At 35.6% G+C, this 27,882-nt stretch overlaps 2 protein-coding genes across 5 annotated transcripts in view; both read left to right on the forward strand.

Moving 5' to 3' along the window:
- The first annotated feature begins 1,701 nt into the window (after positions 1-1,701).
- On the forward strand, positions 1,702-7,169 carry LOC105334095 (WD repeat-containing protein 18). 2 transcript variants are annotated; one of them, XM_011437415.4, is made up of 10 exons: positions 1,702-1,847; positions 2,087-2,278; positions 3,444-3,554; positions 3,958-4,085; positions 4,353-4,644; positions 4,901-4,971; positions 5,663-5,787; positions 6,218-6,390; positions 6,655-6,726; positions 7,001-7,169. In XM_011437415.4, the coding sequence occupies exons 1-10, from the start codon at positions 1,833-1,835 to the stop codon at positions 7,154-7,156; spliced, it is 1,335 nt and encodes a 444-aa protein (XP_011435717.3). In that variant the 5' UTR covers positions 1,702-1,832; the 3' UTR covers positions 7,157-7,169. The 2 variants fall into 2 exon arrangements, with proteins under 2 accessions (XP_011435717.3, XP_034311886.2); XM_034455995.2 differs by having other exon boundaries at positions 1,837-1,971.
- Positions 7,170-8,269: 1,100 nt separating this feature from the next.
- LOC105334096 (phospholipid-transporting ATPase ABCA1) overlaps positions 8,270-27,882 on the forward strand; it is a 30,159-nt gene continuing 10,546 nt past the window's right edge. The window contains exons 1-29 of one of the 3 annotated variants that reach the window (XM_066067146.1): positions 8,270-8,428; positions 12,920-13,049; positions 13,665-13,761; positions 13,904-14,045; positions 14,297-14,427; positions 14,910-15,028; positions 17,110-17,406; positions 17,645-17,746; positions 18,171-18,411; positions 18,715-18,854; positions 19,034-19,153; positions 19,422-19,613; positions 19,803-19,896; positions 20,112-20,223; positions 20,531-20,707; positions 20,955-21,177; positions 21,380-21,601; positions 21,851-22,055; positions 22,429-22,557; positions 22,673-22,699; positions 23,459-23,633; positions 23,930-24,061; positions 24,399-24,538; positions 24,770-24,907; positions 25,065-25,354; positions 26,661-26,778; positions 26,978-27,186; positions 27,441-27,525; positions 27,678-27,797. In XM_066067146.1, the coding sequence (XP_065923218.1) occupies positions 12,984-13,049; positions 13,665-13,761; positions 13,904-14,045; positions 14,297-14,427; positions 14,910-15,028; positions 17,110-17,406; positions 17,645-17,746; positions 18,171-18,411; positions 18,715-18,854; positions 19,034-19,153; positions 19,422-19,613; positions 19,803-19,896; positions 20,112-20,223; positions 20,531-20,707; positions 20,955-21,177; positions 21,380-21,601; positions 21,851-22,055; positions 22,429-22,557; positions 22,673-22,699; positions 23,459-23,633; positions 23,930-24,061; positions 24,399-24,538; positions 24,770-24,907; positions 25,065-25,354; positions 26,661-26,778; positions 26,978-27,186; positions 27,441-27,525; positions 27,678-27,797 (4,243 nt within the window). In that variant the 5' untranslated portion in view covers positions 8,270-8,428; positions 12,920-12,983. Of the gene's footprint in view, positions 8,429-10,733; positions 10,880-12,919; positions 13,050-13,664; positions 13,762-13,903; positions 14,046-14,296; positions 14,428-14,909; positions 15,029-17,109; positions 17,407-17,644; positions 17,747-18,170; positions 18,412-18,714; positions 18,855-19,033; positions 19,154-19,421; positions 19,614-19,802; positions 19,897-20,111; positions 20,224-20,530; positions 20,708-20,954; positions 21,178-21,379; positions 21,602-21,850; positions 22,056-22,428; positions 22,558-22,672; positions 22,700-23,458; positions 23,634-23,929; positions 24,062-24,398; positions 24,539-24,769; positions 24,908-25,064; positions 25,355-26,660; positions 26,779-26,977; positions 27,187-27,440; positions 27,526-27,677; positions 27,798-27,882 lie in introns of those variants that run through there. The other 2 variants (XM_066067147.1, XM_066067149.1) reach the window with 2 other exon arrangements.

Raw genomic sequence — 27,882 nt, forward strand, 5'->3', positions numbered from 1 at the left:
TGGAGCCGATGTAAAAATTTTAGTTTTTAGCAATCAATTTAATCTACCTTCGCTTGAAATATTTACATTTTTTCAGTGTCATTGCCGGTGATAACACGACGAATCGATTTTTTTAATGCACAGTCTGATAAATTCAAATGGCTTGTTGTTGGGGCGCAAGCGGGGTTTTGATAGTTAAAAGAAATGATTATCACATAAATGTGTCAATATTCTATTATTTAATCGTACAGTTGCTGAAAATTGTACAGATATAAAGAATAAGGAATCATTCTTTGAATATTATGGTCGGGGCGTGATCATGTCTGTTGAACACGCCCCGACCAAAATCATCACCTCATAATGCTCAAATAATGATTCCTTATCTCCTCCGGTAAATGCAAAAAATGTTAGTCCCTAGAATTAAAACTGTCTTTATTGTGGTATAATAAATTCATAGATCTATTGATGTAAATTATTGACAAGCTTGCTCGATAGAGCTATGAGATTTATCATCAATTTATTACATAAAAATCACAAGTTTTAGGGAAATAAAACAATTTTAATACTAGAAATGTTTATCGCATATATGTATTTTTCAGATGCCTTTATATTTAAAACACTTTAAATAACTTCAATCATATCATTATGTACCATGTATACATTAATAAGTGTAATAGAAACAACCATAAAAGCATTAGGCAGGAAATATCAAAAGGTGCACTTATTAAACCAATTGGAACCAACTAGGCATGCAGAGAGAGAGAGAGAGAGAGAGAGAGAGAGAGAGATTACATATTATTTTTTAAAATAAATTGCAAAGTTTAAAATATGTACTTTATAAATGCTAATCACTAATGAACACCATTTTAAAACGTTAATAAAATTGAATACCATATCTACAATGTGTATAATTTTTTACAACTTCCGGCTTTAATTTTCTTCACAAGAATTTTAATTGCGTGTGTATTTATACGAATCTATATCTTAGCGGTTAGCTCATCCAACCTGGTAAGATTAAGGTGCTAGATAAGACTCATATAAAATCATAAAAGTTAAAAGACAGCAACAACAACGAGACGGGAAAAAGGCAGATGTTGATCAAAGATGGGCTTCAATGATACTTTTTGTAATATCACTTAACATGCTTAAAATAATTTGTATTTTTATCTCGTGATATAACAATTTTTATTAGTCATGCAATGAAACATGAGAAATTAAAATCTTAAGGGGAGGGATTGGGGCACAGTATTGGTCTGGGGTCACAATTTCAACAATTTAGAACCAACATTATTTGAGGATGTTTGCATAATAATATTTGGCCTTGCCCAGTAGCTCTTGAGAAGTCTCTTGAGAATCCTAACCCCCTCCCCCCCCCCCCCCCCCCAACACCCACACACACACACAAACACACACTTTAATGGGACCATGTTGAAAATTGAATTGAAAATAATGGGATACGCAGTGAACTGACCCCCCCCCCCCCAAAGGATTAGGATTTTCAGGAATTTTAAGAGAGAAAGTAGTCCATTTTCCTTGTTTTTCTGCTTGTCATTTTTCGATGAGTCTGCCCCCCCCCCCCCCCAAACAACGTTCAAAACGATGCTGCGTGCACGTTATTTAAATAAAAATCAAATCATTACTATATCAAATAAAAGTATACATTTAGCCAATGTAATATTTTTCCCTAAGTATTTAAACCATTTTACGTCGCCTCTATACAAATTTTTAACTTGCTGTTTACGAACAATCTTCTTTACCAACCTTTCCTGTTATTAGTGTAATGTTTTATCAAAACGAAAGTAGAAATTTACTTTCAGTTTAAGCCACAACAAAAACACGTGCACAGGACCAAGATGACTTCAAATGAGGTAGTAAATTATATCAATATTGTGCTTTACTAGATCTTTATCACGAAAACTTTTTTTTAAGGGCTTCATTAGTTTGCGAAGTATATTTTGTGGTGTAAGTAATTCAAAATAGGCTTACATACAGGTATGTTCCTCTCTCGAAAATCCATTTTGATTTTCATCTCTTGTAACTATCTTTGATATCATATCGTTTTGTTCTTTTAGAGATTGTTCATATAAAAACATAAATTTGTTGATAGATTTTGTTGACGAGTGAAACATCTGGACAGCTCTGGAATGTCTGTGTGTGGGATATGGAGTCGGGAACCAGTGTTGTGACGTTTAAAGGGGGAACAAGTGCCCCTCACGGAGTGGGGGTGTTAGGTCAACAGTACTTAGTCAGTGCTTCCCCCACCAAACCAGTATTATCATTATGGCCGCTTCACAAGAGGGTATAGAATCTAGATAGATATATTATATGTTGGTTAAATGATAGCTGCAGGTCTGTATATAGCTCCCCATCTGAAAAGAGAGTTTTGGTTGAAGATGACCTGGGAGCTACAGTGCCACCCATGGGAAAAATTTATTGCTCACAAAAACGTGCACTAGTTTTGGACTAATTAATTAACCTTATTTGACATATTTGTACACACATTCTGTGAACTGCTGATATCGTCTCTTAATTTACTTGCCTCAGACTTTTTCTGAAACCAGCTACTGTCCTTGAAAAATCAAGTGTGTTAAATTTACTTCGAGATCAAGAGTCACCATTTTTACATGTAAACAAACTGTAAACAAACTGCACTACTTCACTTTATGTGGCTGGTGATGGTGTTTAAAGACTATCAGCTAGAGGCAAGTAAAGAGACGATATCAGTAGTAAATTTCATGAAGAATGGTACTAACTGTTTTCACAGAATTTGCATATAAATATGGTTAATCAGTCAAAAACTAATGCATGTTTTTATGCGCAATAAGTACACAATTTTTTCAATGGGTGGCACTGTAGCTCCCAGGTCATCCATCCGAATTTTTTCAGACCGGGAGCTACAGGCCTGCAGATAGTTAAATGATATTAGCTATGTTTGTTTGATAATATATCATCATAAAATTCTCATTTTATAATAGATTTAAAAAATCAATGCTGACAATTTCCTTAAAACATGAAACATAAAAATCAAATGTTTGTAATATTACTTTTTTTTTCCAATAATTGAAATTTTTTGATAATTATCATAATGTCCGTCTTTAAATGTTTTCATGACTGGTTTTAAAATGTCTTCATGCTCATTGATTTTTTGCTTTGGTTTAGTAAGTAAAGAGTTTTCAAACCTTAAAAAGCTTTTTCATAGCTTGTATCAGTATATTAACTTTTTTAAAAATGTTATTTAAACTATTTAGATCCATTTAGTTCTGAATCAACTGAATACCAGCATGTAGTCTTAATTTGTGCAGCTATCTTTTCAATTACATACAAATGAAAATTGCTATTTAGATAAATGCCTAGATCTCTGTATGGTTTTTTTTGTGTGTTTAGATTTAGCTGTTTATTTTTTGTTTCATCAAATCCAAGACTTACAGGCATTTTCATAACCTCTTATATGCTTCTGTATATAGGATACCACATGTTCCAAGATGGTTTGTCCCGGCAATGTAACGGCGCTGGAGATTACCGAGGATGGGGCCTACATAGTGGCAGCCATTGCAGAGAAAATTTATGTCTGGCAGGTAAAAAGTTTTAAGTTTTTGAGCTTACATATGTCAAAAACTTTCTGAAGAAATGAAGATCACTGTGTATACATACAGTATAAGGGTTTGATTTTTTGGATGAGGTGCTATTCAGTCAAACTTCGTTATCTCAAACTAGATGGGACTGTTAAAAAACTTCAAGATATCCAAGTATTTGAGATATCGATGGTAAAAACTTTAAAAAATAAGTAGTTTGGACTTACGAATCACTTCATTGTATTCGAGATATCAGTGTTTGAGATATCAAATTTCAACTGTATTTAGCTTCATAATTTATTGATAAATTTTGGTGCCTGTATATTGATTGAAGCCTAGCCTTGGCTTTGATGGTGAAATTGTTTTCATAACCAAAAATCTCATTCATCGTGGGTTTTCTGTGTAGGTATGTACTGGACGACTGCTGAGTATACTGAGCAGACATTATCAAACCATCACTTGTCTGAAGAGTTCATCTGGTTTGATTGTATCTGGGGGAGAGGACAGTTTAGTTATTGTTTGGTCACTCGCAAAGTAAGTGCATCAGGATATAGATATGAATATGAAATGTCAAGTTTTCCTGGCCTAACACCTCTCATTTATTAGATTAACTTAACAAAATAAAATGACTGATTTTTTTAACAATGATGTTATTGTTGTATATACTCTTTGTGACGTTTGACACTTTAAGATATAATTATCAATTATACTTTTAAAATGACCGACTTTGTAAGCAAACATGTTTATGAAAAATGACTGTTTGCATAATTAAACTTACAAAGTATATTTTGTTCTCTATAGAGCCCTTTGTGAACAACTAGAACACAGAGCCCCGGTGACACCTGAACGGGTGTGGTCGAGCCACTCCCTACCGGTCACTGACCTTCACCTGGGGGTGGGGGGACACCTGTCCAGAGTGGTCTCCTCCTCCCTGGACCAGACTTGTCGTCTCTTTGACGTCAACAGTGGAGAGCTGTTGTGTACGTTTGTGTTCGAGGTCGGCATCTGCTCTGTTGTTCTGGACCCGGCTGAGTTCCGATTGTTTGCCGGGAGCAGTTCTGGGACAATTTACGCTGTCAATCTATTTGAAACAGTAAGTGTCTCTGGGGGTACATCAGATGCAGTGTACACAATCAATGCAAGTTTCATCCTACCACAGCCCTACATGTAGCACCTTTTATAACCAAACCAGGACATTCTGTTTTGATTAAGTTTGTAGTGACCTCTCTTACGCCATATAAGATTTATGATTTTTAATGAGGATAATGATTTTATGATGAAAATAGGTAAAATGTGTTTGTATATATGGCTTTATGTAATATGATTTTGATTGGATGCTTGTTTTGTAGCCGGTGAGGAGGGAGAGGCACATCACAGACAAAAAAGAGGACCAGTCCTGTCAGAGATTTGATGGCCATGAGTATGTAAACCTTATAGATTCTGAAAACATTATAATTATTACTATTTAAATAACCTTAATATGCTTTTTCAATTTTTAAATTTTCTACATTTCTATTTCTTCCGTTGTTCAGTATAAAATTGTTGATAAAACTGATGTTTCTGTCAAATAATTTATAGTACTTTTTTGTGTTATTTTAGAATTGATATATGTGCCAGTAGCCAATTCAAAACTAAACTAGAAGACTTATTTTACTGTTGCTTTGATATAATAATTCAAAAATTAAGCTGCAGTGATATGACTGGAAGGGGAAAGGGGTCTATATAACTTAGATATTTGTAGTACAAATTTAGGCTAAATGGACCATAGATATCGGCCTGGGTACCTCAGTGGTAGAGCTGACTATAAAGAGTTGCAGGCGGGTTCGACTCCTGGTCCAGCATATGTTTTCAATGTATTTAATATGCTCATTCTTCCCTTCCTATTACATTTGGTGTCGGGACCAACCCCTGGAACTGACAGGTTAACTCCTGCCAGGGGAAGAACCTAGGATGATCTTTGATGGCGGAGATCATTTAGTGAGGGAGTAATGTAGTAGTTGGAGCTATATAGACCGTGGATATCGGCCTGGGTAGCTCAGTGGTAGAGCTCCTTACTAGAGTTCCTCCTTTGCTATTACATATTAATCTTTTCTTTTTTTTTTCATTCTCAGAAAACAGGTGACCTGTCTGTGTGTGACAATGGATGGGTGTCAGCTGGTCTCCGGGTCACATGATCACAAGGTTAAAATCTGGGACATCTTCAGTGGACAGTGTTTGAGGACAATAGAACACAAAGGTAATTCAGTGCATGTACAAGAAGATTACCATATAAGTAATTAATTTAAGCAATCAATTTAAGCTACCCATTTTAACGGAGCATTAGTCTACAATATACTGAAATAGGAATATAGAAACCATTTCTTATGATTTATATTTTGATTTCCTGTTTATATACAAAATAAGACAATTATTATTTATGAATGACAACAAGTTTAATGCATTTTAAGCAGATTAAGATGAACGATGTAGTAGTAAATCACATTTTGACATCCGATAGGTCATGCACTTTGTGCAGTTATATATTAACGGTACCTCAAATGATTCAGGTAGTGAAATGCAAAAATCACAACTATGATTGCTTTCAGATCATTGTCAAGAAAGTAAAAAAAAAATTAATTGAGCACAGTTAATGAAGAAGTGTAAAAGTCATTGTATTGTATTAACAGGGCCAGTAACCAATGCCAAACTGACAATGGCACCCCCAGGTATAGTGAATCCAGACGTAAAGTACAAGCTCCCTCTCCAGCCTCTACAGAGGGTGTTCCATGCAGACTCACAGGAAGAGGGTGGTCACGCCTCACTGAACATCCTCCTTCATGGAGAGAACGATGAACCAGAGGTAAGGACAGGGGGGACAACTCAAGTGCTCACCATAGGTCCATTTCTTTGTCTATGTTTCTCTGGGATTTTGATTAAGAATGACTGTTTTTAAAAGTTTTCTTGGCTTAAATTCAGTATTGTGTTCATTTAAAAGAAATGTGTTTGTCTATCATTTCTTTTTTTCTGTGTGACTATTAAGGGGAGACAATTCAAATCCTAATAATTGAATAAACAGAGCATATACATGTAGATATATATATATATACTTTTTTATTCATAACAGAAAGAAGAGGATATACTTAAACCTGACTCTGAAATACAGATGGATTTTAAACACAGGTCAAAAGACATTGAGGTAACAATGATAATTGTATAATTTTGCTTTACTCAAATAATTGTCAATAGAGAATTTAAGTAAATAAAACTGATAAATGAGTGTGGGAAGAAAAAGAATGATAAAGCACCTGTTTTGTTTTTTTTTACTTTTTTCAATTTATTGTTCAGTCATTATTCTGCCTTTTTAGGTAAAAAAAAAAAATAAGTTGTTGGGGCCCAAATTTTGAGAGACACAATTCTTGCTAGTACATGTATTGTACGTCTCTGTAAAAATTATTTTGGTTTTTTTACAGAACATGGATACTAATGAATCTGTGACCCTGGATATCCCTGTACCTGTAATGACTACCACTGTGTCAAACTCATCAGAACTTAACAAACTTAAAAATGCTAATAAGGAGTTATTTCATTTTGCTGTCAGTACTCTTTTACAGAACAAGGACAAATAAACTTTTTATTTTACTTTAGTCTGCTGGGTTTTATTGAAAGAGTGATAATATAATCATTATCATAACATTATGAATTTGCCAATTGTAGACTTGTTTTGTCTCTAAGTAATGGCTGACATCCAAGACAGCCTGATTTTGAGTTTTTAATCTTGCTTCATCCAGTGCTCTTGACCAACCTATGAAATTGGCAGGTTATGTTCTTAGACTAACAGATGATGCCAAGCGTGGGGTGTCTTTCTGCATGTATAATAAATCTCTTTTAATAGGAATTAAGACCGAGCCTGTCTTGGATTTGGTTGTTATCAAAACACATGCAGGCACCTGATATATTATATATTTTTCTCATGATAAAATATACATACTCTCTACCTAAAAATACATTATAGATAGATTTTATGGGAGGTATTATTAGGTATATTGAATATATTTTTATATATGAGAAAAGTATATAACGTTAGGTGCCTGTGTATCGGAATTATAAACCTTTAAATTGCTCTGCATCTTTTTTGCTTTTGTGACAGTTTTACATATCATGTTACAATGGATAGAAGTACAGACAACTGTTACAATCAGAACCAAAATATTAAAAGTTAAATATCTCCAATCTTGAATTGATTCCCTCCACAGTAGCAAAGAGGATAAGTTAGATCCATGTGATTTCCCCTCCAGTATACAGGGAACCAACTCCCCATTTGTTTTGAATATCACAGAAACTCCGAGGTTATAGGATTAAAATCATCAAAAGGACAGACTTTCAAAACAAAAAAAATGTAATCCAACAATAGAATATTGACATCAAATCAAATTTCATAGTTGGCAGCTACAGTGCAATGTTGCTGATAAATTAAATGGTGCATTCTGTCTGTTGTGATTATATTCTTTATTTATCAGCAAGATTTATATTATTTTCTCAGACGTGAACTTTATATTTTGAGCAAGGGTTGGCATGCCATATTTTTTTTTTTTTTAAATCAAATCTTTCGTCGAAACAGGAAAGGGTAATTATGATTTAATCAGGCTATAAGCAAAGTCTTTCCAGTTGGACACCTTTAAAGTTCATTCATTTCAATGTCTTTACAACTATGTCTTTCACGGTTTTTTGTCGTCCTTTTCGCTTTTTGGTGGAATCGGAAGAACGATAACTCGGGTATGACCAGTCAAGCGGGTACACCATGCACCAATCAGAAGAAAGGGTTCAAGAAATAGAACAGTGTACGAAAACGTGATGTTGCAATTGCATAACAATAAGAATTTTGAAGACTGATGTTGATCGTAAGTATCTCTTGATGGTTTTATCATTTAGGACGAAGGAAAGTACTCGTTCATGGCAAGTTGTATGCTAAATTGTGCTATATGTCTGTTGCCGTTTTTTTGTTTGTTGTTGTTTTTTTGCAAATGTCAAGATTACAGTCAATGTTTACAGTTAGAATGAATGAAAGAATGAATCAGCCCCGTGATATTATCGGCATTGCCGTATTTGTCTATGAAAATGAATGTCAACAAGCTGGGTAACGTGTTACATGTGTATTAGCATTTCTGGGAGCTGTCAGATTTGCTGTATTTTGTATGCAATGACAGTCCACACGTGAGTTGAATAAAGGGAACAACTGGTCTCCTGCCAATAAACAACATTGAGAATTGCATAGGCTATAATTCAACAAGTCAAACCCAAACTGTGATATTTGTAAATTAAAGCATGTATGTTTCATATGTGAATTGCTAATTTTTGCAGCAAGAAAAATTAAAGATTCTGTACTATCAACACAACAAAGTACTTGAGTTGTTTAGTACAAAGTATGTGTATCATCAGTCAAACTATGTGTACATCATATCACATCATTTTCCTGTTTCCTGCTTCAAAATGTCAGAAGGATGCTTGTCTTTTTATCAGGCAGTTGAAACTTGTTTAACATAATTCTGCACAAAATTATTAAACTGACATATGTTTGGTGTTTGCAATAGCTCTCTCCTGTGGTGTCATGCAATCACTAGGATCTTTTCTGCAGATTCATGGTATATCCTGAAACTTGTTTGTTGAACCTGATTTTATTTACCATTGTACATTGCCTTTTAAATTCATCAGTTCATATATATACATTCATTTGACCATGCAGTTCCAAATACTAGGGTATTGATTTGGGTTAGCTGTAAATATACACAGGAGTTATTTTGAAACTTTCTTTGCTTGTCAAATTAAATAAGATTGATGACTACAGATAAAAATATTATCTTGTCACCTACAATCAACTGTTTTTAAAATGTCAGTAGATGAAAAGTATCTGCCTCTGTATCAGAGATTTAACCTGATTAATTTTGGAAAAAGCGAAAACAGCAATTTTTAATTCTGTTGTCTATAAGGGTGTCGATCATGTCTATACAGAAAATGTCAGACAAAAATCTCAATTGCCATTTCTTTTTATTTTCAAATATCCTTTGGGATATAGTACATCTTTGAGCACCATTTACCTTAATTGTTGTGATAAGACCTCTATTCCTGTGGGCTTAAAAAGACATAAAATATGTGTAGGTTTCAACAGTATAGTTTTGTATTTATTGAATGATATTTTTATCTTTATAGGAAAATTTTGGTAACTGATTGATTTTTTAACAATTTGAAACATTGAAATACCAATATTTAAGTCAAAGGTATGGTTGCATGAGCAAAACTGAAATGCTTTGGCTGATTGATTTATAAGAATTAGATACCCTAGTACCTGTATTTAATATGTATTTAATAAATTGATGCTTAATTTGAACAAAATAGGACAGTAGTCTTAGATAGCTGCAGGTCTGTACTCCTGCTTGGAGCTTACAGACCTGCTCAGTCTTTATGAGAGGACCATTTTTCCATAGACTGGATTTTAGAAGAGTTTGTTCTCCATATTGAACCCTCTGTCTGGTGAACTACTTGAATGTAACAGATCAGACATTAATCATCCTAGCATTAGTGCAATCTGACACATCTCCCACAAGAAATGAGATTATTGCAATAGCAGTTATACACTGTTATTGTTCATGGTAAATGAGTATGTAATATTTGTGATGTAAGTCCATGTGTGTACTCATGTACTTGTTAAAGGTCACGAAGTGTGTTTGTATGTATCGACATAATTAGCCACATTTAATTAATGTTTCATATTCTTAGCCACAAAATAAACCAGGATCAAAAACACATCACACTCCTGTTTGGATCTCGTCCCTGATATTAACTGAAGTGACTGGCATTGGCCCAAGCCTTAAAAAAGTTAAAGTTAAACTTTTCTTGTCATGCTTATTGTGATCAAATTTCTTTAATTATTAAAATTTCTGTATTAAAAGATGTTATTGAAAATATTCTTGATTCGGGTATTTCTTCATCAGTTGGTGAGAGAGTGCAAACAAACTATTTGTTTAATGTACTGTAATGCATGTACCCTTAGCTTGCATGAGCTGCACTTCGTGATGAAAGATATTGTCAATTCATTGATCATAGCTTTCAGCCAGTACTAGTAAACCTAAGGGCAGTAAATTTATATGCCCTAGTAGGTAGACATCTTTAAATGTCTAGAATACAAGGTCAATATACAGCAAACTACAGGGATAGTAAACACGGTCACGTTTTATACCACATTATTACCCCGGTACCTTTGTTCATGACTGCAGAGATTCAAAGATTTACCCTGGCACATGGATTGAAAGAAAGAAAATATTCAGAAAGGGAGTGAATATATGCTGCATTTGACAGTCAGTTTAATTAAACTGGGACATGAGAATTAATATATATTATATTAAATTAAATATATGTATATATAATAATTAATGTTACTTGTGTTAGTACCTTCAAGTTATTTAAGTATGGCATACAAAAATTACATCGATCAATAATCCGCTTGCTTGGTGAGATATTATAATTCATATTCACCGGTTATGAACATGTTGGTATATATGCACTATAAGAGTCCTCAGCAAAACAATTTCCATCTGTTTAGATTATTGTATGATAAAAGCCCTGAGCAGAATGGGCTTTATCTTTGGTGTACTATAATTCACCCCCTAAGGTGTTTCACTGGTTGTTTGCTATACCTAATATAGTAGATGACTTTCCTGAAATTCCATGTTAAAATATAAAACTATTTTCACTGAAAATCTCAAAAGTTACATGGCATTGGTAACATAGGCTTTTATTTTGATTTTCCCCAATTTTTAAGTTTAGATTGGGGTTTTTTCCCAGTCAGTTCAGGCTATGAATGGTTTAGATACCCAAGCCTTTCCAATTATTGCAGTTTGATTTTTTTTATTCCAAATTTTTAGCTTATAATTTATCAATCTACTCCACTTCAAATACATGTAACACTGTTTTTAGGCGTGTTTATGATTTATATGCATTCACACACAAACTAACCCCAATAGTGCTGTTTTATGGCATCTTATTGATTTATCAAGGTGTACGGGTCAGAATGTAGGATACTCGCTGTGGGATATTACCTTTTGTCTTATAAGAATGTAATATGTTGATCTGTTCCATCATTTTATGTCCGATTACATTTACTCAAAGGTGAAAATACCTTTTGTCCAGGAATGTAATGTGTTGGTCTGTTCCATCATTTTATGTCCAATTACATTTTCTCAAAGGTGAGGTAGCATTTCAGGGAACTAGATTATGACTTAAGGTTCCTCCACACCCCGTGACCTAGCTATACTTTTTTCGGAAGTACGTCACGACATGGCAAATTCAAAATATTAATCGGGCTAAAATATTTATCAATTTGAGTGTTTACTTTGTTGCTCAGTAGTTAGTCATCTGACTGCTAATCTGCAGGAACCTGGTTCAAGTCCGGCAGGAGATTTTATTTTCGTTGACTTGCACCAAGTTTATAAATTTCACATTTTTCCAAAAAAAATTAAAAAAATTTCTTTTATTATCAAGTTGAATACATTATATAAATAGTGCCTGTTTGGGAGGGTAACAGTTGAAATTGACACCCCGAGAAAACCATTGTCAACCGACGCGAAGCAGAGGTTGACAATGGTTTTCGAGGGGTGTCAATTTTAACTGTTATCCTCCCAAACAGGCACTATTTATTTTGTTATACTGAATGTCTTAATTTTTAAGAAAATTTTACTGCTTTTATATAGGAATAACGTGAATTCTACAGCGAACCGTACGTGCATAATTTTCGCGCTTGTAACATTTTTTAATGTTACCCGTTGCTAAGTGTGTTACTAACGCTGAGGGTAATAGAAAATATTATTAACTGCGTCTTAACCAATCAGATTTCAGTATTTAACATGAAAGTATAACAAATTAGAATATCATATCTTCACATTATACATAAGTTTGTTTGTTTTGTTTTATTAACATTTATCAAGGTGTGTGAAGGAACCTCAGATTTTGAAGCCTTTTTGACATTATCTGACATTGTGACATGTAAATATTGAACAGGATTGAAAACCGTTTAAAAAAACTGACAGATACCGGTATTTGTAGTTAGTTGTAAGTGTGTGTGATAAAAGCTAGTCTGTAAATATAAGATGAACACAGATTACTTTTGCCCAACTTGTTTTCTTTATATCTTAATCACTAGTGCTGTCTTCCTGATGCAGCAGTTATTTTTAGATACATGTGCGTACATCACAGTACATTAATCCTGTCGTACAAATTCCTGTTTTCTAAATTGACGTAATTTTGATTATGAAATGAAAGGTGAATAAGTGTAAAGAAATGCATGCTCTAGCTTTCAAATTTTGAAATTTAAATCTCAGTATTTTCTTTTTTTCCTTCAGATGACAGGACATTTCAACACATAGATTTGTTTTTACTTGAGGCCTACTACTTTGTATTTAAAACATGGGCTTCTTTAGCCAACTATGGCTACTCTCCTGGAAAAATATAACCCTACGACGGAGGCAAAAGGTGAGCAATATTTTCTACTTTCAATGTCCACCTTTGCAATTAAAGATCATGCGTAAAGTAAAATGACTGCAATTCTCATTATTTTCATGAAAGAAATTTTACTGTTAAATTTTATGTTATTTCAATACTTTTATTAATAAAGGAAAGAAAAGGAGTTTTATGAAGTAATGTATTTTTGTTGGAAAAGTTACTGGTATTTGATGAGAGGCTCTGATTGAAGTGAAATGACTATCACAGTCATAGTATAAAAGCTTAAGCTCTATATTAAGTTGTTATACAAATATCTTTCTGCTAATCAAATTACACAATTTGTTTTTTATCTTGATTACCCTAAAGGTTAAAACTGACACAAATTCATTAATAAGCATTTCCCCCTTTTATCTCTGAAATGATGAACTTAATAAGAATAGATATGTGTCAAACATTAATTGCTTTTCATTGTAACAGTTTAAACAAAGATGATGTTGCTAGCACTATTTTAAGATATTATTAAATAAAATGAAGATGAGGATTTTAAAATCTGAAAAAGTAGCTCTTTTTTTATGATAAAAATAAATATTCTATGATCTCCGAATTACCTATGTAATTAACACAGTCCTTGTACTTCCTTTCCAGTTCCGGTTAGTGGCAGAGATTGTCTTCCCCTTGGCATTATTCATCATTCTAGTCATTGTGAGGACCAGGCCCAATCTGAAGATCCCAGTCGCCGAGTGTAAGTAATACTGTCTCAAAACATCAGGCCCAATTTGAAGATTTTACATGTAATTCCTCATGCATTTAGTTAGGAGTCTTCAGTACTGGTACAGTGTACATGAATTGCCAGTATTATATTTCTGTGTTGTTGTCATTTCTAGGTCATTTCGATGGGAATGCTATGCCTAGTGCCGGTGCTGTACCCTTTGTTCAGTCGTTCCTGTGTAACTTCAACAATCCTTGCTATGCTACAGTGACTGAGGATGAGAATGCAGGCACCACGGGCAGCTATAGTCAGTCAACGTAAGTACCAGAGGCAGATACAGTCCGTCCACGTTAGTACTGCAGGCAGCTACAGTTAGTCTTGCTTAGAAACCAGCACAATGCTTGAACATCTATCTTATAGCATAAACTATGATACATGTACATTTGAGTAAATTTGAAGGGATGTTCTACCTGCTGTTGAAATAAAATGTGGGGTTTTTTTTTTACACTGCATGGCTGCATTATGAAGTACATTAATATAATGATCTCTTTTTTTTAAATTTCTTTAGGCTGACCAAAGTAATCCAAGACATATCCAAGGTGCTGAAAGATAACTCCATCATAACTCTGAGTCAAGTTCTACAAGACTTTGAGTTTTATTCCAGAGTTTTGGGGAACATGCAGAATGGGACCACTTCTGGTACGTATGTTTTATGTTTCTCTTTCAAGTCTCTTAAAAATAAAAGAGAATTATTTCTAACTTGAGGCAAATGGATATTTATTGATAGTAAAAGATTATGAATATGCATTGTTAAAGGTGGTATGGGACACCTCCATATTGTGATGTACTTCCTATTGAAATAAAAAAGTCAAGCATAACTTTTTGTAACTGTTTACCTCGAAAATTGTTACATAAAAGCATTGTGTAATGGGTTTGAGAGTAGCTAGGAAACTGTATTAGTCTTGAGTTTGAACCCCATTGGCCTTCTATAATTTTCCCTTTTCATAATAAATGTATCTTTTAGTCAATTATTGTAAAATTTGAAAATTTAGAGATGGTAAAAGTATTTTGCTGATAATGTACTTTTATTCCCATTAATATCGACAGGTGTCCCATACCAACTTAAATAATTAGGGTTTTTTGTACATATGAATATATAAGTATGGCTTTGAACAATGTAGGTAATGTGACCATAGGAAACATAGTGGTGAATCCTCAGCAGATCATTGATGTGTTCCAGGACAACGAGACGAGACAGGCCGTCATTGATCTCCTGGGAACCAGCATTAACATCAACCTGGTCAGTAGTCATCAGTGTGTAGACTGTAGGTAGTTATATAAACATCAACGTGGTCAGTAGCCATCAGTGTGTAGACTGTAGGTAGTTATATAAACATCAACCTGGTTAGTAGCCATCTGTGTGTAGACAGTAGGTAGTTATATAAACATCAACCTGGTCAGTAGCCATCTGTGTGTAGACTGTAGGTAGTTATATAAACATTAACCTGGTCAGTGGCCATCTGTGTGTAGACTGTAGGTAGTTATGTAAACATCAACCTGGTCAGTAGCCATCTGTGTGTAGACTGTAGGTAGTTATATAAACATTAACCTGGTCAGTAGCCATCTGTGTGTAGACTGTAGGTAGTTATGTAAACATCAACCTGGTCAGTAGTCATCAGTGTGTAGACTGTAGGTAGTTATATAAACATCAACGTGGTCAGTAGCCATCAGTGTGTAGACTGTAGGTAGTTATATAAACATCAACCTGGTTAGTAGCCATCTGTGTGTAGACAGTAGGTAGTTATATAAACATCAACCTGGTCAGTAGCCATCTGTGTGTAGACTGTAGGTAGTTATATAAACATTAACCTGGTCAGTGGCCATCTGTGTGTAGACTGTAGGTAGTTATGTAAACATCAACCTGGTCAGTAGCCATCTGTGTGTAGACTGTAGGTAGTTATATAAACATTAACCTGGTCAGTAGCCATCTGTGTGTAGACTGTAGGTAGTTATGTAAACATCAACCTGGTCAGTAGCCATCAGTGTGTAGACTGTAGGTAGTTATATAAACATTAACCTGGTCAGTAGCCATCTGTGTGTAGACTGTAGGTAGTTATATAAACATCAACCTGGTCAGTAGCCATCTGTGTGTAGACTGTAGGTAGTTATATAAACATTAACCTGGTCAGTAGCCATCTGTGTGTAGACTGTAGGTAGTTATATAAACATCAACCTGGTCAGTAGCCATCTGTGTGTAGACTGTAGGTAGTTATATAAACATTAACCTGGTCAGTAGCCATCTTTGTGTAGACTGTAGGTAGTTATATAAACATCAACCTGGTCAGTAGCCATCTGTGTGTAGACTGTAGGTAGTTATATAAACATCAACCTGGTCAGTAGCCATCTGTGTGTAGACTGTAGGTAGTTATATAAACATCAACCTGGTCAGTAGCCATCTGTGTGTAGACTGTAGGTAGTTATATAAACATTAACCTGGTCAGTAGCCATCTTTGTGTAGACTGTAGGTAGTTATATAAACATCAACCTGGTCAGTAGCCATCTGTGTGTAGACTGTAGGTAGTTATATAAACATCAACCTGGTCAGTAGCCATCTGTGTGTAGACTGTAGGTAGTTATATAAACATCAACCTGGTCAGTAGTCATCAGTGTGTAGACTGTAGGTAGTTATATAAACATCAACCTGGTCAGTAGCCATCTGTGTGTAGACTGTAGGTAGTTATATAAACATCAACCTGGTCAGTAGCCATCTGTGTGTAGACTGTAGGTAGTTATGTAAACATTAACCTGGTCAGTAGCCATCTGTGTGTAGACTGTAGGTAGTTATGTAAACATCAACCTGGTTAGTAGCCATCTGTGTGTAGACTGTAGGTAGTTATATAAACATCAACCTGGTCAGTTGCCATCTGTGTGTAGACTGTAGGTAGTTATGTAAACATCAACCTGGTCAGTAGCCATCTGTGTGTAGACTGTAGGTAGTTATGTAAACATCAACCTGGTCAGTAGCCATCTGTGTGTAGACTGTAGGTAGTTATGTAAAAATCAACCTGGTCAGTAGCCATCTGTGTGTAGACTCTAGGAAGTTGTATGATTCTGTTTTGTTTTTTTATGCTGAATATTAAGTTACATGCATTAGGGCATTTTCTTTCAAGTTGTAAATGAGAAATAGATTATGGGACAAAATGAATAAAAATAGATTATGGGACAAAATGAATAAAAAGTCTTTAATTCCTTGTTACTCGATATCAATTTTGAATCTGTTTGGGAGATATTTTATTGAGGAGTAAATATGATATGAAACAAAGCTGCTGTTTGAATTTTTAAATAATTAAATATTTTGAAATCTTTTTTTTTTTTTTTCAGTTAAATGAGACCCTAATTAATGACATTTTAGAAGATGTGGGAGTCTGTCAGATCCCCAACCTGAACGGAACAGGCATCAACCCGACAACGAACCTGACCCTGGCCCAGGCCCAGTTCCGAGACGTCATCTGCGACCAGAACCAAGTCTCTCAGATCTTCAACTTCACGTCGGACGCGGCGCGAGATCTGGTGTCCATCCAACTGTGTAATCTCACCAATCCCGAGAGTGTCGACAATGTGGTTCTGTTGCTGGGGGCACTACAGAGGGACTTCAACTCCACCTCCCTGATCGATCAGGTAAAGGGCTGGAGATATTCATGCTTCTTCAAGTTTTTATGATAAAGCTGTGGCATGTAGAAAACTATATCTTATAGATATAAAATGTGTTAAGTTACAAAGTTATAATTATTAAATGGTCTCTCCAAATAAGTGGTTCACCTCTTCATTACTCATTAAAAATTATTGATTGCCCAGATCTTGGCTGCAATTTGATTTTCTGTAAAAACTAAATAATTAATTCTAAGAATCCTTTCAGTTGCAGAGAATTGCCCTGGCTAATGCAGGAAACCTGGGAGGAGGGAATGGACCACTGATAGATGCCAGCGCCCTCCCTGCCTTGCTGAAGGCCTACCAAGATGTAAGGTCTGGGTTGGCAGTAAATGATAGGCTGTGAAATTTGGGGGAGGGGGGGGCAACTTGTAATTTACATATTTGATAATGTAGGGTTTGGAAGAATGAATCAAAAATTTATTCAAAAAGTACATTTTATTTTTTGGTTTAATGTGCATGTTTATTAAGAATAAATGAATTTATTTATTAATTAATTAATTTATGCGTTAAAGCTAATAGAAAAGATTACAATCTTAGTTATTGCCATGTACTTATATTTCAAATCAAACAAAGAAATAGTACAGTAATTTACTGGACACTGCACTATTTTGAACGTCAAGAGTAAATTTTACAACAAAAATTAACAACTGATCAGGCCAAGGTACAAGTTCGTGTTGGATCTGTATGATACATACTGTCCAGACACTAAGACGCCATTACTTGACCCACAGATCCAGCAGCTGTCCAGTATTGGTGACCTAGTTCAGCTGATCCAGGACCTGGCACAGGACACCCAGTCCGCCGGGGGCCTCGACCTCAGTAGGGCCGTCTGTGGGCGCGGTAACTCGGTCTTTGGGATGAGCAGTGCAGGTCTGGCCGCTGGTCTGGGGGGTATTCTGACTGGAGGAAGCACTGGGGGAGGAAACATTAACACGGGGAACAATACTGCCAACATCACTTTTGGACCTGAACGTAAGCAAGCTCTTATATTATCATGTACTTTAAGAAAATCTGTACAGCTGTGTGAAATGTTTGATGAACTTTGGGGAAAATGCATAAGATTTGATGGCTGTAGAATTGTGGATTTGTAATGACTTCATCATATCATTATCATTTTTTGTCTCTTTTTTAGCACAAAGAACTAACAAAGAAAATCGCATGAATGTAAACTGTACTAACCAAACTTCTATTTCTTGATATTTTATATCCTAATGAAGTAGACAGGGAACTGTTCACACATATATCCTAGAATTAAAATGTAAATGTTGGTTCTAGGTACGATATGCGATAGGATCAATGCTACCATGTACAGCAACCGTGCAACACGAGTGATTTGGAAGCAGATCCTGCCAATGTTGCAGGGAGAGATTCTGTACTATCCAGATACCCCAGCTGTCAGACAAATCATCAAAGAGGTAGGAAAAGGCTTCTAAAACTAAATATCAGCCCCTAAATGTCAATACACTTTATGAATGAATTAATAATTTAAAAAGGTCTATACTGAAGATACTTTACATTAATAATTTGGAGTTTACTATCCACCATGATGTAGTTCTGAATAAGGAAAGAAAAATTAATGTGATCTTGTTTTCAGGCCAACCAGACATTCCAGGAGTTTGCCAATGTGATCAACCTTTCTAGGAATTTTAGCCAGGACTATTACTTTGAGTTGTACAACTACCTCAACAATAGCGCTAACATTGAGTTTCTCCGAGTAAGTGTTCTTAGTTTTTTTACATGGTATACGTGACTTTACTAAAATGGTATGAAATTGATTCATTTGCTCCAGTACTGTGTAATATTGCTACAGCTTGACTGGGAAATATAACTTCCTTTTTTATTAATATGGTGACATGATGTTAATGGTCATATGGTTAAAATTGACAGAAAAATTATCAGTATGGAGTATAACCTATTCTAAAAATTATTAAAAACAATTCTTAAAAGTTCTCAAACTCTCTCAATTTTCCCACTCATCATAGACTTTGACCGGTTCCTGCCTTTGTGACTTGGCTTTTGACCAGCTGAGGAACAGCCAGAATATCGCGGCTAACTACAGCGCCTGCAAGTCTCTGAATGCCTTCCTAAACAATGGTAATCCTACCGGCTATGACTGGAGGAACGCCATCAACAGTACCAGGATGCTGGCTCTCGGTATCGCAGAGTTTGGAGGGGTGAGTGTCTAGTTGAAAACAGGCTGTATGCTTATATTTTGATAATCTTGAAAGAATTGACAGCGGCACCGCAGCTGGAGAAGACCTTTATCCAAATATTTTGTAGTCCCTATTTGGCTCGTTTGTTGATAGATATTTGTATGTGTATAGCTTTACATGACAAGTTTATGATTTACCTTATTTTGACAGTGCTTCAACTTGAACAAGTTTGTGGGCTACAAGAATGAAAGACAAATGATCAGTGATGGCATAAAAAAGATTGATGAACTGAAGTTTTGGGCAGGCAAGAACACCATCAAAATTATTCTAAAATTTTCTATTGAAAATATTTTGGTAAATAAAAAACAGCATTATGGTATACCCATTAAACAATGAGCAAGATGTACCAAAAAAAACTCCCTTGTTAGATAATCAGCAATGCTTGAACACTAAATACAATGAGCATAGTATAACTATTTATTGAGATGTTCACTCATTGACATGACTGTTGTGTTGTAGCTCTGGAGTTCCAACTGTCTGATGATGACCTTACTCCTCTCCCCACCCACATCAAATACTCCATCAGAATGGACACCGCCAAAATAGACAAGACCACCAAAATTCAGGACAAGTAAGTGGCCCCCACCGTCATATTACATCTCTTGGTTAATTAGTTTAAGAGTTAGTTTGTGTGTTAACTATTTTGTTAAAAGTCAAAGAAAACCAGATGTCTGAAATACACATGATACTCATGGTTATCAGCATATTTGGAGGTTAATCTATTTGTTTTCATAGTGTTTGGTGAAAAGACTAGATGTCTATAATAAAGACAGGGTCTTCTTAGATATCTGTATAGCCACAATAACACAAATTAATAAGGATATGTATTCCCTTCTGAATGGAAGAGTTCTGTTACCATTTTGAACCTTGTTCTTCAGATATTGGCGCCCAGGACCCAGAGCAAACCCAGGCACTGACACCAAGTACATCACGTACGGCTTTGCTTACATCCAGGACATGGTGGACCATGCCATCATCAATGTCCAGACCCAGAAACAGGTGGAGATTGGGGTGGAGACCCAGCAGTTCCCCTACCCCTGCTACACCAGGGACAGGTATAACAGATATATTTACATATGTAAGAAATTTATAGAACTGTTGTTGTAGGGTTCTACTATCAGCATAGACTGCTTCTAGCACATGCATATGTTTACTGTAAAAGCCAGTTGAGGAAATAGTTGTGTTTTCTTTACTGGAGCATGTTTGTAAAAAGTATTTTGAGACTTTCTATTGTTTCTATTTATTAGGAGGATGAATGTTTTATTGAACTACTTTGATTCTATTTTCTTGTGTTTATCCTAGATTTATTTACGCTATATCGCGCTCCCTGCCCCTGTTTCTGGTGCTGGCCTGGGTGCTCTCTGTTGCCATGATCTGTAAGAGTATTGTCTACGAGAAGGAGAATCGTCTGAAGGAGGTGATGAAGATAATGGGGCTGAGTAATGGAGTCCACTGGGTCGCCTGGTTCATCAACGCCTTCGTCATGATGTTCATCACCATCGTCATCCTCACCATCATCATCAAGGTGATGGCAAGCTCTAGTCAAACATGGTTTTAACTTTAAACAATATGTACATGCTTGCATGTAAGAAATTCCAAACAAAAATATCAATTCAGAGTTCTGTGACACATGGTTATATACATTTTATTCGAAGTCTTGAGCAGTGTAAATTCTGAATGTGAACTATGATGTATTGACAATAGTAAATATCTTGATCCATTTTTAGTCTGGCAAAGTTCTGGAGCACTCCGACCCGAGTGTGATCATTTTCTTCTTCACTGCCTTCGCGATCTCTACCATCATGCAGTGCTTCCTATACAGTACGTTCTTCAACAAGGCCAATCTGGCGGCGTGTGTGGCGGGCTTCCTGTACTTCATCATGTACCTACCCTACACACTGGCCGTACAATGGGAGGACTTCATGACCACAGGACTCAAAGTTCTATCTGTAAGCTGTCATGCAATTACTTATCATTAGAGAAAAGTACTCTAAAGTATGGTAAAAAAAAATTAAATCCTTCCAGTGTACTTAATAGACACTCCTGTCCAAGTAACAAAAAAGTTGTTCTGCATCAGAAACTCCTTTTTTTGATGCTCTTTTAAATTTTGACAAATGTACTGTATGTTTGTGATACAAATGTACTGGTGTCTAAATGACATTCGTATTGATCATATTATGCTTGGGTTATGTTCACAGTGTTTTTCCTCGGGGGTGGCCTTTGGGTGGGGCTGTAGTTACCTGGCCAGGTATGAGGAGCAGGCTATCGGCATTCAGTGGTCCAATATTGCGGAGAGCCCGGTTGTAGACGATGATTTTAACATGCTGTACTGTATCCTGATGATGCTGCTGGATGCTGTCATCTATGGAATCTTCACCTGGTACATTGAGGCTGTGTTCCCAGGTACGAAGTCATTAATGACTAAAAGATAAGAAATAATTATAATACTTCAAGTGCATTGTACTTGTTCAGTAGAAGTATCAATGATTTTATTGATAACATTAGCAGTAGCAATAGAGCTGTCTGCTTAGAATTTGATGAGAAAACTAACTTTAGTTAATTTAAATTGATCAAATGTATCTTACACATACTTCATGGGTAATATTGTCATATTGAACACTGTTTATTGAATAATCTAAAGATGTCTGATGTATGAATATTGGCAATTTTTCTAGCTAAAGTTAATTAAACCCTGACTGTAATTTTTCAGTGAAAGCTAGGTTAAAACAAAATAAAGGAATTAAAAATCATAACAGCCTATACACTTCTTCTACAGGTCAATATGGTATAGCCAGAAAGTTTTACTTTCCTTTCCAAAAGTCCTACTGGTGCGGTGTGTCCAGTACCAAGGCTGAGGGCAGGGCTTACATCAGTAACAAGCCCGATATAGAACTCGGAAACAATGGTGAGTTACAGAGGCAGAGAGTGAAAAGTGATAATCCTAACTGAATGTTAGCCAAATTCTTTATATACTGTGATTCTTGATCATTGTAAATATGGTGCTTGTGTTATATTTCAAGGAATCCCACTGTTGCAATTAAATCCAGGTATTTAGACATTACACTCATGCATGCTGAGGATTTTATTTCTGTTTTTGTCTGGAACAATAGAAAGTCAGATAATGTTTGAACAGGCCCGTCCTAAAGACTGATTATTTCAGCATGTTTTCAATCCACTTGGATCTTATGCTACTTTGGGAGGAAGTTAATTCAATGTGATGTCCTAGAAATAACAATTGCCAACCCTTGTTGTCATGAAATATCTGCATGTCATTGAATTTTCCCCATCAAGTATTCTGCCTGCTTTTTGATGCTTGAAATGGTCTTATGAAATTGAGACCAGAAACTGAAAGAGATTATTGATGGGTAATGATAGGCTTAATGTAAGTGAATGATTGTTTGGGATGGTCAACGGTGTATGTTGAGTTAGCACTGACTTAAATACTGAGGTGGATGCTAGGTACTGCGTTAACAGATGTTTCGTACACATATACATTCTATGCTTATTCCTTTTATTAGAAAAGCTCCATGTGTCATGATGTCTTAGATTTATATTTCTTGCATGGTTCAGCTTGCAGCAGCTGCTGTCTTAAATATGTTTAATATGTACCGTTACTGTAATATCTATTGCTTTAAATATTTCCTCCTCATGCATATGATTAATAAATTAGCTGTAAATAACCATAAACAATCTACTTAGTACAGAATGTTAAGGTTTTAACGTATTTGACCCTTGATTTCAATTTATATCAGTTATTATGAATATTGCTGATGTTGGTTTGAAATGTCTATTGTTGATTTTACTAGATGCAAACTTAGAGGCTGAGCCCAAGAACAAGAAGCTGGGCGTGTCTATCAAGAACCTGAAGAAGGTGTACAGTGAGGGCAAGAAGCTGGCCGTCGACAACCTGAGCATCAACTTCTACGAGGGACAGATCACCTCCTTCCTCGGCCACAACGGGGCCGGCAAGACCACCACCATGTAAGGGGATAATACACTGAATTTGTCGGGGTTTGGAGTTACTTAGTAATGATAATGATACAAAGAAAAAACATGAAGCATCATTGCATATTGATTCTAAGAAATCCTCTGGAAGTAATTGATACCATCCGTAGAAAATTAAAGTTACGTGTAAATTGCAAGAAATTTACAAATACATGTATATTCTAAAAGCACTCCTTTTATCATTGAATGAATAATAGAGGGTTTTGAATTGATTTTCTTGGAGGTTTTTTTCATTATGTGTAGTTAACATTCATTTCGTTACTTTTCAACAGGTCAATTTTAACAGGCCTGTTCGAGCCGACGGATGGAACTGCCTACATATATGGCTATGATATCCGTTCTGAGATGGACAACATCAGGAAAAGTCTTGGGATGTGTCCCCAGCATAATGTGTTGTTTGATGGGTAAAATATGTTAACACAATTGGCACTGCATAGTAGATCTTACCAAATAACAGACTCCCTAGGACATGATTTGAATATTTAATGGCATTAGTTACATGTAGGTGTACGCATACTTGTAAATGTTAGCAAAATAATGATCTTTTCCAATTTAGGATATTTTCAGATAACAACATTTTATATGAAGTTTTGTTAATTTTGATTGTTGAACATAAAAATGACAAGTCCAATTTGTCATATGGAATCTATTTAAACCAGAACAAGTGTTGAAAACTCTGATCAAGAGTTTGCCACTGTACCAGTACATGTATAACAATAGAGCCTGGTTGTGTCTCGACAGGCTGACTGTGGAGGAACATCTGTGGTTCTTTGCCCGCCTGAGAGGACTTGAGAATGACCAGGTCAAGAAAGAGATGGAGCAGATGATAAAGGACGTGGGGCTGCCCCACAAACGGAAGGAGCTCTCCTCCTCCCTGTCAGGTAAAGAACAAGGGATTTCTGTAGCAGTAACGTTATCCCTCCCTTAAGTTATGAAATCTTCCAAAGAGTATTAATAAATAAAAATTGCAATAACGTGACATTCTGTGATTCATTATATTGTTTTGATGTGCCCAATTTTGGTTATAAAGAAATAAATGATTTCCCATGAGTAATTTGGAAAAAGGTTATCGTAGATGTGTACTTTTCTGACAATTTGTTTTCATGATTTAGGGGGTATGAAAAGGAAGCTCTCTGTGGCCATTGCTTTCTGTGGGAATGCGAAGACGGTTATTCTGGATGAGCCAACAGCTGGAGTGGATCCATACGCTCGTCGTTCTATCTGGGAGCTACTCATCAAGCTGAAAAAAAGTAACTGGTTTTACTGTACTTTGTATTTCATACAACTTCATGACTTAATATGATTACAGACTTCATAATACTGCTGCTTGTTCTTGGATCAGTCATATTTTTAACAAGTTTGAAAGTACTCTGTGTTTTATAAGTTTATCTACTGATCATTTCGCAGAACGAACCATCATTTTGTCTACACATCACATGGACGAAGCTGATGTGTTAGGAGATAGAATAGCCATAATATCTCACGGAAAACTGTGTTGTTGTGGCTCAAGTCTCTATCTGAAGTCCCAGTATGGCAGTGGCTTCTATCTGACTCTAGTACGGGGAAAAGAAGGGGATTATGGGAAGGATATGGAGTCCGATGATGACTTGGATGATGATGATTATCCAGATGATACTTTGTCCATAGATTCACGACCAAGCACTGTGTCCAGTATCCGTACTGTTCGCGCTGTTCAGGTAAGGAAGAATTCATTAAAATGCAGAGTTCTTTATTTGCAAAAACAATGGATATGCATATACTGTTCATAAAAGTATTTTACAAAATTAAACCTTCATAATGGATCATTTCTAGGGAACTCTGGTATGTATTCAAAGTTCGTTTATTTGGACCGATTGTGTCATAGTTTTTCTTCAGTTTGGATGAAAAATTACCCAGTTTCTCTGTCCTCTTCTTAAATATCCTTACTTTACATAGTAGTTTTCTCATGTTTGCAAAAAAAACATAGAGATGTTTTTTTTCTGTCTTTTCTTTTTGCCTCAGTTCTTAAAACCTGTGACCAGCATGATTGTCTTTGCCCATACATTTTTGTTTCAAGGAATTTCATCGATCATGATGAATGAAAAACTTTTGATGTTTAAATCTGTCAATTGCTTTTGAATTGGATTTCTAAAAGTGTCAAGTTTATAGGTTCTCACAGTCTGTTGTGAAAATGTAGCTTGACCAATTCAATATACAAGTATAACATGTCTCAAATTGTGCCTTAATGATGAATAGTATGGAGTGAAACTTTAGATGCCAGGCTTTTCATCTTTTTTCATACTTTCTTGGTTTCACTCTATTCTGTGTTGAATAAATATGGCTGTATAAATGATGCCTTGAATGTGCTCTCCGTTATGCATTTTGCATGTCTGATACTTGTTGGGAGACTTCAACCACAGAAAGGCTTTGACCTTTATATAATCTCCTTAATTTTAGGTATACATGTATTGAAATTCAGAGGGGTTACTTCCAAACCCTTGCCAAATCAAATCAGTGTTTTGTGTTATAGACTTGACAAGCGTTTTATTTGGTTTAAATAAAGTCTTTTTGTACATGTAGTAATGAATATTCTCTTTGTAATACATGTAAGAAGATTTCTTACTGTTTTCATTATCTTCCCAAGCCCACCTATAGACATACATCTTGATCTGAGAATATCTTGTTTAAGTTTGGTCAATGAGGCATAATTTTCACCTTGTGATTATTGCGGCTATTTGCCCTATGAGTGAATAACATTGTAGGAGAAATAATTCAAAGTTTATGTGTACATGTATTCTTTCTTATTTCTACCTGGTAAATAGAAATACATGAATATCATAGAAATTACTTTTAAATGTCTATAGTATCAAGCCTTTTACATTAATTTCGTCACCATAGAGGTTTCAATGACTCCAAAAATGCTCATATAAACAGTCAAAAAATGTGGGAACATTTCTCTGTGTCTATCATGGTTTCAGTCAAGACACTGTTATTATACCTTTGACATTTCTGTGTGTTTATTAGGCATCAATCAGAGAACCAGAAGATGAAGGCTATGATGAGAACTCCAAGAGTGACTCGGGGAGTGATCCCCCCTCCAAGCCGCCATCGCCACCACCAGAGGGAGCTAACATGATTCCAGGTAAGAGAACACATACACTCTATCAATAATTATGTACTTTTTCTTTAACTGTGGTGATCATGAAGGCACTGTAATGACCTAACTGTATCTAACTGACACCTCTAATTGTACAGGTGTATTAATGTACCATTTGTTTTTTTCAAGTGTTCCACATTTTAAAGATTTGTTCATAAGACCTCCTTACATTTCCTGTTTGTAGGTTTCTCCATTGATCGACTGACTGCGTTCATCATGAGACACATTAAGCAGGCTCGACTCATCGAGGACACAAGCACTGAACTCGTGTTCCAGCTGCCTGATGACGAGTCAGAACTCAGAAAGTTTGAGAATCTGTTCAGTGACCTTGAAAGGAACCACAGGAACCTTGGAATCTCCAGCTTTGGGATTTCTGACACTAGTCTGGAAGAGGCAAGACTTCCATGATAAACCTTTTAGAAATGAATAGTGTAGAAATAAAAAATGTACTGGTGCTCCTATGGGTTCCTCTCCCAACACAAATTTTATTTAACTAAAAGGATCAATTTGGCATGTTTCATCTAATAAATTTCATCCCACATAAGAAGCTCGTTCTCTACTGAGGAGATTCTTCCCTTTTTTGTACCCTTGTTTCGATGATCAGTTGTCTTCTTACAATCAGAGTTATAGGGTATATTTGGTTGTAGGTGTTTCTGAGAGTTGCTGAACAGAACACACAGGATGAGTTACCTGACGAAGTAAAGCGAAGCAGACTAGAAGACCTGACTGACAGTAAGTCAACCTCAGAGTCAGTGTAATTTGATTGCTGTATACCAACTTTTATTTGTATGCAAGATGCTCACATCTTACCTTGTTATCTTGATTATTTCTCTCAATTATGCCATTATTTTCAAGTCTCATCTTTGGTTTTGTGTATCTATTAGGTGGCCGATTCGCCCGTCCTGTGACCAGTCTAAGCTTCAAAAGGAAAAAGAAGAAGTCCTTCCTGAAGAACCTGGTGAAGCGCGGACGAATTGAACACGAGGAGCTTGTTAATGATTCAGGTAAATTATTGATTGCTGAATAATATCCTCGCCATGTTTCTTTAGTCAAATTAAAAAGATCTGACATTACATCATCACTGATTAA

This window comes from Magallana gigas, chromosome 7 (genome assembly GCF_963853765.1).
Source record: "Magallana gigas chromosome 7, xbMagGiga1.1, whole genome shotgun sequence".
NCBI lineage: Eukaryota > Metazoa > Mollusca > Bivalvia > Ostreida > Ostreidae > Magallana > Magallana gigas.

What these genes read in the sequence shown, in the direction of transcription:
- LOC105334095 (XM_011437415.4), top strand. An exon ending in ATTGTTTGGTCACTCGCAAA is followed by an intron (nt 4,086 to 4,352) that starts GTAAGTGCATCA and finishes TGTTCTCTATAG; the next exon opens with AGCCCTTTGTGAACAACTAG. An exon ending in CAGAGATTTGATGGCCATGA is followed by an intron (nt 4,972 to 5,662) that starts GTATGTAAACCT and finishes TTTCATTCTCAG; the next exon opens with AAAACAGGTGACCTGTCTGT.